General features: G+C 35.2%; 1 protein-coding gene across 14 annotated transcripts; it reads left to right on the top strand.

Moving 5' to 3' along the window:
• Window positions 1-79: 79 nt before the first annotated feature.
• Window positions 80-9,805, top strand: LOC110814376 (Alkaline-phosphatase-like family protein). 14 transcript variants are annotated; one of them, XM_088217144.1, is made up of 18 exons: window positions 85-486; window positions 790-883; window positions 1,057-1,101; window positions 1,209-1,376; window positions 1,473-1,557; window positions 1,659-1,765; window positions 3,005-3,085; window positions 3,467-3,519; window positions 3,612-3,723; window positions 4,459-4,602; window positions 4,966-5,062; window positions 5,307-5,532; window positions 5,618-5,711; window positions 5,869-6,417; window positions 6,784-6,843; window positions 7,323-7,415; window positions 7,546-7,829; window positions 8,371-8,749. In XM_088217144.1, exons 1-18 carry the CDS (start codon window positions 362-364, stop codon window positions 8,504-8,506), a joined length of 2,553 nt encoding a protein of 850 aa, XP_088073270.1. In that variant the 5' UTR covers window positions 85-361; the 3' UTR covers window positions 8,507-8,749. The 14 variants fall into 14 exon arrangements, 11 of the variants coding, with proteins under 11 accessions (XP_088073273.1, XP_088073270.1, XP_021897498.2 ...); XR_015818230.1 differs by adding an exon at window positions 8,935-9,805 and having other exon boundaries at window positions 86-486; window positions 5,869-6,843; window positions 8,371-8,721; XR_015818232.1 differs by lacking the exons at window positions 7,546-7,829; window positions 8,371-8,749 and adding an exon at window positions 6,533-6,619 and having other exon boundaries at window positions 80-486; window positions 7,323-7,403.
• Window positions 9,806-10,350: the final 545 nt, after the last annotated feature.

The following is a 10,350-nucleotide window of genomic DNA, read 5'->3' as shown; positions in this document are numbered from 1 at the left end:
TTTTTTTAAATTGACCTTAAAAGTCAGATTCTAAGAGAAAAAATTTAATTTCAAAAGAGTTCTGTATATTCCCGTTGCCGGAGTTATTCAGGCCGATCAATAATTTAAAAAAAAAAAATTTCCGTTGCCGGGACTTGAACCCGGGTCTCTCGGGTGAGAGCCGAGTATCCTAACCGACTACAACGGATGAGCTGATGTAATTCTATCTTAAAATAATATAATAGTGTAGGACGAGGAGTTCGAATTCCCGTCGGCCTGGAAGCTCTCTTCCTTTCTTCGTTGTCTTCGCTGAGATCCAGGAAAGCAGCCACACGGCTTGGCGTTTGGGATTATCAGTTCATTTCCTCTCGATATCTCGAAAATGTCTTCGATTACATGCGAAAGGTTGACGTTATTCACCATAACTGGAGTCATCATTCAGATTATTGGGCTTTGTCTCTTCGTCTTCGGTTTCTTCCCCGTCAAGCCTGCTCTCTCCGGCGTTAGGTGCTCCTTCTATTCACCTCCTCTGTTTATTCCCAAAGGAAATCTAGCCACTATTTTTATCATTCGCTTTGTTTGCTGCTCGAAGCACGCCGCTTAGTTGCTTGGTTTTGTTTGCTGAAATAATTAAACAAGTGGATACAAACAGAATGAAATTTGGAATGAATTAAGCATGATTTGTTATTGGTTCTGGCTTTTCAACTTATTCTTTCTCTCCCTGGATATTGAGTCTGTTATAGTTAGTATTTATCTAATCGGTTTGATTTTTTGTACTCGTTTTTTTCTCATTTCTCGCGGTTATTTTAGTGGTCCAGAGAGTTTTCATTCTCCATTTTTGGATTCTATTGAGAACCAAAACGAGACAGCCCTGCCTCCTGAACAACTGAAATCGCTATATCAGGTTCATCTCTATGTCATTCCATATCTACTTATTTCATAGTAAACCTGGTTCTGCCTGCTATACTTTTTACTTTGTTGCTTAGTTTAATCAACTATTCAGTTAGCAATCAAAATGTGCTTTTTTTTAATTCTGTTTTCTCGACTGGGCATTTACTCGGGCATTTTTCATTATAGGAATTATCGGGGATCTTGCCTCCATTTGATCGTTTAGTTTTAATGGTATGTGATGTTTTATTACTATAAAAACGTATTTCAAATATCTTTGCTCCGGCAAATTATATTATGTAAAGGGTAAGTTTGAGCGTATTGCAACAATGTCAGTTTAGGTTATTGATGGTCTTCCAGCAGAATTTGTCCTCGGCAAGGATGGTCAGCCTCCAAAAGAGGCTTTCAGGGATTCTATGCCTTATACTCAGTCACTATTAGCAAATGGAGTGGCAGTTGGATACCATGCAAAGGCAGCACCTCCAACTGTTACGATGCCTCGCTTGAAGGTTGGTGTCACTGCCACTTTCTGGGATATACGGGGAAACATATATGGTTTCTGGAAATATGGGACTTCTCTCACTCTGTCAGCTGCATAATTGTAGGCAATGGTTTCTGGAGCTATTGGGGGTTTCTTGGATGTGGCTTTCAACTTTAACACACAAGCTCTGTTAGATGATAATCTTCTTGGTTAGTTGACTATAAAGTCATAAAAAGTTGTTGAGTTTGTAAATTGATTGTGTGATGAATCTTTCAAGAAATGCAGTTCATTTATTCATATTGTGGTTTAGACCAGTTCTTTAGGGTTGGTTGGCAGATGGTGATGCTTGGTGACGACACATGGCTTAAATTGTTCCCAGGATTATTCAAGAGGCATGATGGTGTTAACAGTTTCTATGTAAGTGCTTTGGTAGTTGGTGTTTGAATATATTGCTTTTCCAGTTATTATTTTTTGTCATACTTTAACGTTTCTTGGATTTTCATTTCTTAACATTGTTAGAGAAAAGCATGAATTCAGGTTGAGAATTCTTCACAAGTTCCTCTTCCTATGCCATTTGATATACAGATGAAATGGGGATCTTTTTTTCTTTATTTTTAATAAACATTATCCTATATCATTTACATGGTCTTTTTACCTGCAATCTGGTTGAACATTTTCCAATCACAATATTGGATGTTTTTTTGCTTTGTTTTGTAGGTGTTTATAAGCAATTTTAAGAGTCTGTTCAAATTTAGTTGTTTCTTAATGTAATAAACATAGGGCTTGCTTTGGCTGTTAACTTCTCTACTCAATTTTGCTTATTCAGCTTCAGCTTCAAAAGACACTGTAAAACTTACATCAAATAAGTTATTTTCTTAAATGACTAAATAGACTTAGACAAAAAAGTCTTCTTACACTAAATAGCCCCAGCGTTAGTTGCAAAAATTGCAGAAGTTCCATTTACACAAATTTTACGTTACTACCTACAAACAACTTTTAAGTATTAAGAATAATCGTCCCTCCCCTTTTTTGTATTGACACAGTGAGTTGAGAGTAACTATTTTCTTAATATGTTCAGTTGCTTATTTATCTTTATAGATTTATTTTTGCAAGAAAATAAATTAAATATGTTTTTAATGAAAAACATCTTTATTCAAATACATGACCACTTATTTTCTGAAATCATACACGGGTACTTTAAATAATAAATACTTTCAACACATTTCTTTCGGTAAAACCAAACGCTCTCTGAATGCAGTTAAAACATTTGAAATAAATTATAAGAGTGATTATTTGAAGAATAAAGAGCAATGGCTGTTATCAAGGGGTGATTTCTGAGTGTTGGGTTCAGTGGTTGGAGCAAAATGCAGGATTTTCAGCCAATGTGAGAGAGGCAGATTTACATGGCCCCTTATGGGCTAAGGCACATTTTTTTCAGTCTAGTAGGTGGATATCTTATACTCATTTCTTTTACTCTTTTAGAACATCTTTTTTTCCCCCTTTATGACAGATACTTAGGATTTGCTGGATAGAAAATGTTAGTGACATAATATTTCTCGTTCTTTTCCCCTCTGCATTTTCTTTGTCATGTTGAAGGTATGAGAGTTCTGCAGTATATAGTAAATCCTGCAAATGCTAATTTTATTCTTGCTATAGGTTAAAGATACTGTACAAGTAGATCAAAATGTTTCTCGACATTTGGCTGATGAACTTCTCAGAGATGACTGGAATCTTTTGGTAAGTTGTAACTCTGGTCATTACTTGTCCTCCCATGCTTCTAGATCCTTCCACCACTTACCTTTTCCTTTGCCTTGAACTTTTTGTTACACAGAAGTCAGATATGGAAGTTCTTCTGTTAAGATTGTTTTTGTTGTATTAACCTAGTGGTGTATGTGAGCCTAACCTTTATGGGCATGTGGTGGTCAGTACTTTCTATGTGAGTTTTGGACTATGCACATTAGTGAACTCCTCTATGTAAACATGAGATTATCCAACTTCAACTGAATTTTTATTTTTGAAGTCATGATTGATCATGAAGCTAATAATTTTAAAGTACTGTTCTTGGAGGCTGCTGTCTCTTCTGCTGTTACATGATTATCATTGAGCTACCTTTTTCAGATTCTTCATTATCTAGGCTTGGACCATGTTGGGCATATAGGTGGGCGGAACAGGTATTGTGTCAGCTGGTTATTCTGATAGGCTTTACTGATTATGTATTCAATTAACGTGGTTTTGACAATAATTTTTTATTCATCTACTTCAGTAATTTGATGGCTCCAAAACTTAAAGAGATGGATGAAGTGGTGCGGATGATTCATTTGCACGCAATTCAGGCTCATGAGGGTGATAAAGGACAGAAAGGACATACTCTATTGGTTTGTGCTACATCTTTTTAGGTCTTTTGATTACTTGTGCCAATCTAGCCGTCCATTCAGATTGAGTCCATACCTACAGTTTCAGGAGTTGGAACATCTTGTATAACTAATAATTGGTAGGTAGTCCGCGATTCAAAATAGACCTCACACTTTTTCCTGTAATTGTCCAGAAGGCATATAAATTTGATAAAGTAAGGGTTATATATTAATGATATAGTTTCAAATAACCTGCCAAACTATTGGAAAGAAAACAATAATAGTAGGTATGGCTGGACGAATGTTGACGATGGAACTGTGTCGTCGCGTAGGGTGACTTTGTATATACATGTGGAGCTTCAATTTTATCCTTTTCTCCTTCTTCTTTAGGAGCATAGAGTATATTGTTACAGTGGCATATGTTTCTTCTCCAGGCTTGTCTGCAATTACCATAATACTAAGAAGAATTTTCTCTTACCTAACTTTCTTTCTCCTTCAATGGTATGTAGAGTCAAAATACACAAGCATCTGTGTAATGTAGGTAACTTTTTCCAGTCTATGTGTTCTGTACCGCAATAAATGAATATATGAAATTCCTGGAGTCATTTTTACATAGTCAATACTTCAGATTCCTGCATGGGTTGCATGATATTAGTTTTCCACCGTTCTTGTGATTTAAACCATTGTATTATTAATTAAGTCTGTCTAAGAGATTGAATTTACTGAATCATCTATATCTGTTATGAATTTTACATGTAGATGGTAGTCAGTGATCATGGCATGACTGACAATGGCAACCATGGGGGATCTTCATATGAAGAAACTGATTCCTTAGTCCTTCTGATTGGTTTGGAAAATCTTGTATCTGATCATTCAACAGCTACCGATAATGCAGTTTACCAGGTAATATAAGTAGTAATATAATTGCCATGTTCAATTGTTGTTTTTTCTCTGTGTTTCCTTAAACCGTAGCATAAAGATAAAAGTTTTTAACTCGTTTAAATTGGCGTGTATTGAATATTAGAGCAGATGTATTCATCACAATGTATATAGAATTGCTTATATAAAGAATAGATATATTTTCCTTTGATTAAATGAAGTCCTACTCCATTTGTTTGTTTTGTTGTTTATCTTAATAAAAGGAGAATATAAAAGAAAAAAAAAAGAGAATGTATGTAACATCGCATTGTAGAAAATGTTGGAAAATCTCTCGATCATTTGACTTAATATGGTATTATACTTAGATGTAAAATTTTTTTAATCCAGGTAGATATTGCGCCAACATTAGCTCTTCTCTTTGGGGTGCCAATCCCAAAAAACAACGTTGGTGTTCTTATTTCTAAAACCCTTGATTCCCTGAAAGGTCAGATCTCTCTCTCTCTAAAATACAGCTGATTTTAGAGTAGAAGTGGAACAGAAAACATGAAAAAGAGGTAAAAAGAAATACCAGCAAGCAGAATGTTTGAAAGCAATAGTAGCAGTGGATTATTTACACCCTCTTTTATTTACTTTTTTCTTCTTATAAAAAATGTAGTACGATTGTGGTTGTTAATTTTTTCTCATAGGGAGCTGTGGTTGTTAATTTTTTCTCCTGTTGATTACTCCAGATGAGCAACAATTGAGAGCATTGGAATTGAATTCTTGGCAGTTGTTCAGATTGCTGCAAGCACAAATACCAGGTTTATCATATGGAGAATTCAAATGCAGTGGCTTTACTGATGGGCAAGACCACGTCGTTAGTACATGCAATGGAAGGATGGAGGCACAGTTTTGTTGCTTATATAAGAGAGCTGCTTTTCTTCATAGCTCCTGGAAATCTAAGAAATCCTCCAAGTGGGTTACTTGTCGTTGACATTAACAGCAATGATCATCATGAAGTTCAACATGGCTAACACCAAATATTGCTTTGTGAAAATAGGTCAAATACCAAAGAAGAATACAGCAGTGCTGTGGCTGCATACTATGAGTTTCTGAAAACTTCAAGCGAGTGGTTATCACGGAAAACCACAGATGTATGTATATGCTTTCCTTGAATGTCCTGGCTTGATCAAAATCTTACTCATGAAAAGGCAAAGAATGATAGGTCCTTGTAAATTCACGAGGAATGCTATTGAGATGTATTCCTTGGTAATTATTAGCCTTATCTTCGACTATCCTGTTATTTTGCAGAAGCCAGTTCACCTGCTAGCTTTTGGAGTCGCCACAATGTTCCTATCATGTTTGATATTGTTGAGCGAAATACATTGGCTACGGAGAGAAGTCTATCTCCATCAAAGGCAACAAGTTCCTAGTTTACATGGTTTAGGCAGAAGCAATTTGGAAGAGAGGTTTATTTTGGGTGTAATATTCTTTCTTGTTATAAGTATGGGATCAAGTTCGATGGTTGAGGAAGAACATTATATTTGGCATTTTTTTATCTTAACATTTTTTCTGTTATTGCTTCGTAAGACATCAACACCACTTGTCTTTTTCAAAAGGCAAAATGGAGGAACAGATATTTGGATTTCTTCTGTCTTTGTGCTTCTTATCTCTGGAAGAATACTCAGAGGATGGCATCAAGGTGGTGTAAACTGGACTAATCTTCCTGACATCTCTAAATGGCTTGAACAGTCTGGAAGTGGTCATATAAAATTGATTCAGCTGGTGTCAGTTTTTCTGGTGACTTGTTTAGGCTTGTTTCCTCTACTTTTAGTTGGATCAAAGAGATTTCTTATTCAGGTGGTTGGATTTAGCTTTTTGATTTCCGGATTTCTGGTTTTCCTGCATGTCTTGAAAAATCAATATGACATGTTTGCATCATCTTATTATGATTCTAACTTATCGGTGCAAATAGTGTACGCATCTCTGGGGCTGGCCACATTTGGGACTTTTGTAGTCTTCCCATGGCTCATTCCTTCCTCAAGTTCTAGGGATTTCCCGGGTAACGTTTCAATCTCTGTTGACATTCAAAACAATTTCCCGTGGGTGGAATTAAGGAATTCCTTGTATGTGATTGGGAGCGCATACATATTAAGTTGGTGTCTTCTGCAGCTGGTGCTCCAACAACCAGTTAATTCAGTTCCAATTTTGTTGCTGCTTGTGCAGTTATTAGCAATCATGCTTTGTTTTTCTCATGGCAGGTTGCATCTTGCAGAATGGGTTGAGGTCAGTCACCTGTTATCACTAAAGTTTCAGTTCCCTCATGGATATGTCTGCATATTTCTCTTTACACGTGTATATTTAAGTTTATGTCAAGATTCATATATGAGAATTGAGTGGTGGTGTGGAATTTTCTAGTATTTCTGGTGTAGAGAGTCTTCAAGGCTTTTGATTCATGATCAAACTCTTTTAGATATCATCTGATAGTCACAATCGGATTCCTGAAAAGAGTGCCCAGTTATTTTTTAAATTTGTTTTTTTTCTTTTGTGTTCTATATTTCTGTTTGGTCTTATCAGATATCTGAAAGATAAAATAGCCTATGGTTTGTTGATTGGTTGGCGGGTTCTAACGGCAACATGTTGAAATTTGTCCTCAAGAAAGTAGCTAGAATGTAACTACATGCTTCATGAATGTGTACTTCTGCTTTCCTTGGACTGATTGCATTTCATGTTCTAACATTGGACAACTTTCTCTGTCTCCTTAGGTTGCCACGTTGTACTTTTTGGGAATGGCAGGTCATTTTGCTCTTGGAAACAGCAATACCCTAGCTACTATTGATGTTGCTGCTGCTTTTATTGTACATACTCTTCCTTAATTATCTGGAGTCTTTTTCCTTGAATGTTTTCATTGCACCAGCAACGATATTTGCGCTCCTTGTGTGAAACATTGAATAGCTAACTCCCTTGACTTTTGTTTTTCATTTCCAGGGAATCTCTAGTCATTCAACATTGCTTTCTGGCATTTTAATGTTCATGATCACCTATGCATCCCCTATGTTAATTCTTCTTAGCTTGGTGATGTACGTCTCTGTGAAGGATACGGGCTCTTTGCCAATTCCTCAGTATTCAGATTCAGGATTTCATCTCAAAATGATGCTTGCCTTTCCTTGCTTGGTTCCACTAGGCATAAATTCAGTTGTACTGACTGCATATACACTGGTTTTGCTGTTAATGAGGAACCATTTATTTGTTTGGAGTGTCTTTTCTCCCAAGTAAGCCTCACTGAACTGAAAATTGTCTGTAGATGATTAATTGTGTGTAAGACACTAACTGAAATTGATCTTAGCAGCATGGAGCATGAGTTTTTTTTTTCCGCTATTAGTGTGGAACAAGTTATCCCTCGGTTAATATATATATATATGTAATGTATGTATGCACATGTATTTATTCTGTTTTGGTTATTCATTAAACTTTAGGCTGTTTGGAATAAATCAAGAATTTTTGAATTCACTTGGAAATCTACATGTAGTTTGACTAAATTGGATTTTCAAGTAATAATACATTTCTTCAAATTTTAGTGGACTTTATATTTTACTGTTGCAATTCTATTTGGATTTCACTATGAGCTCAAATGAGCTCAATTCTGATAATTTTAGATGAAGATTTCCCCATCTTCTAGTTAAATTAGTTTGTGAATTTCTAAATGAACTCCAAAAAATTCTTGATTTTCATGATGGAGTTGTGTGAGAGAGTATTAGCAGTAACGTTGATTCATCGTGAAACTAACCATTCTGATTTGCATTCGTCCTACAGGTACCTATATGTCTGTGCAACAACTGTGTGCACCTATATAGGAGTATGTGTTGTTGCTGCAACTGGAATGTATACGTATCTGGTGCTGGCTATACGAAGAAAAAGACAGGTTTCTTTACTTGATAGAATGAGATAATATGTTGCATGCCAGAAGATGTTGATTTTCTTCTTTTGCACAAACTAATAGGGTAGAACATAATCTTTTATGCATTTTGATCAATTCATTTGAAGATCTCTATGCCAGTTCAAGTATCTGATAATATGGGGATGAAATTGTCGGTCATCTTTCAGCCAATTGTTTATTTGATGGATGATTAACACTTCATCTAATTAATGGCATGGAAAATCAAGGCAAGTCCATTATTATTCTCTTCTCTAATGTTGTATGCGTGAGGAAAATAGTTCAGTTACTATTTAAATGGATGAGTTAGATATACCTGTTCTATTTCATGATATATTTGATGAATATGTATCATAATTTTTGAAATTCCAGAGGAATTTATTTTTCTCTTATCTTGAATATTTGCATGCCTTAAAGAAATATTATTTCTTTTTTGGTGATAGGTAAAATGTTTGCTTGGTGAAACTTGGAAAACTTCGATATCTTAAAAGAGGAAAAAAGGGCTTAATTCAAGTTCGTATTGCTCTAGGTCTACCTGAAAAGCTTAATCTAGTGGCCGTCTATCCGTGCTGCGCTCTAGTAGGGCAGTAGGACTCAAGTTTGAGCGTTACAAACTCCTCAGAGAGTCAATAAAAGATATTACCCTTAAATCTCACTATATATTTCTTCACCATGTAGATATCTGATCTAAATACGTTCCTAAACTTGAAATAACAAGCCTCAATCAAAAGAGATTCCCTAGTCCAAGCTCAAAAAAGATCTTCTTGCAATGGAAACCTTATAATAACATGTCTTGAATTGAATGACCTAATAGGACCTTCTCTGTTCATCATCCATCAGGCGCAGACACAGGGTCTCATCTTATGCATAGATCGGATTGCCTGAGGATTAACTTGGATACTAAAAAAAAGGTGTCATAGACCTACTGATCTGTGAATCTCATCATAAGCGAACCGCAAACCAGTCCTTCCTTGATGAGAAATGGGGCATTTTACAAGAAGGGGCTACGTCGTACCTAAATTACCGAATGATTAATCAACATATTGTCGTTTCATGAACCTGCACGAGTGAAACTTCCATGCTTTATAGTTTGTTGCTAACTTTTATACTGTCTGGAGATTTGAGGGATGGTTCAAGTGTGTTGTACAGCCACTGAGCTGCAGTATGTGTTGCTACTGAAAAACTTGTTTGTTTAAATTAAATTCAAGGTATTTTGCCAGGAGGAAAGGAGGGGAGACTCTGGATTTTGGCTTTTGCTTTGTTTGTGGGTGATTTGGTTGGGGAGGAATGGTATGACTCTGCTTTGGGATGGAATTACTGGTTAAACAGGAATTAAATTAAATTTAAAGATGGAATTTTTTTATTCATTTTTTAACAAAAATTACTTGAGAAATTGTATGATTACAGATTAAATTTCATAAATAGTTAGTAGAATTTAATTAAAATTAAAATATATTATTTTAATGTTAAGGCTGCTCCTAAAATGTTGGTCCAATAAGATATTTGGTTATATTAAAAGTATTAAGAAAACATTATAATTTCATTAATTTTAAAATATATTAATTTTTGTTAAATTAAATTTAATTATTAATTAGAATTAGAATGCAATTTATTTTTTCAGAAGATTTAAAAATTTGATTCGGAATTAAACTGAGAATTGTACACAGTGTGCTTTTAACCCTCTGTTTGGATCACAGTAGAATTTTAATGTATGATACTTTACGGTCGTGAGAAAATCGTACTTGTTTCAACTTCCAATAATAACAAATGATATTTGACTGATAAATTTTAAGATGAATTTTTAAACTATCGAATTGGTGGTATTTGACCGACATACTATTTGTTTTCCATTATACCCT

This window comes from Carica papaya, chromosome 4, assembly GCF_054855325.1.
Source record: "Carica papaya isolate Zhongbai chromosome 4, ASM5485532v1, whole genome shotgun sequence".
Lineage (NCBI taxonomy): Eukaryota > Viridiplantae > Streptophyta > Magnoliopsida > Brassicales > Caricaceae > Carica > Carica papaya.
The sequence above is the reverse complement of the archived record's forward strand: the minus strand, read 5'-3'. Positions and strand labels throughout refer to the sequence as shown.

Bases quoted from the DNA above. Each gene is read 5' to 3' on its own strand.
- LOC110814376 (XM_022041806.2), top strand. From the start codon at position 362: ATGTCTTCGATTACATGCGAAAGGTTGACGTTATTCACCATAACTGGA. The intron at 1,558-1,658 runs GTTAGTTGACTA...ATTGTGGTTTAG, and splicing joins GTTAGATGATAATCTTCTTG to ACCAGTTCTTTAGGGTTGGT. The intron at 7,416-7,545 runs GTACATACTCTT...TTTCATTTCCAG, and splicing joins ATGTTGCTGCTGCTTTTATT to GGAATCTCTAGTCATTCAAC.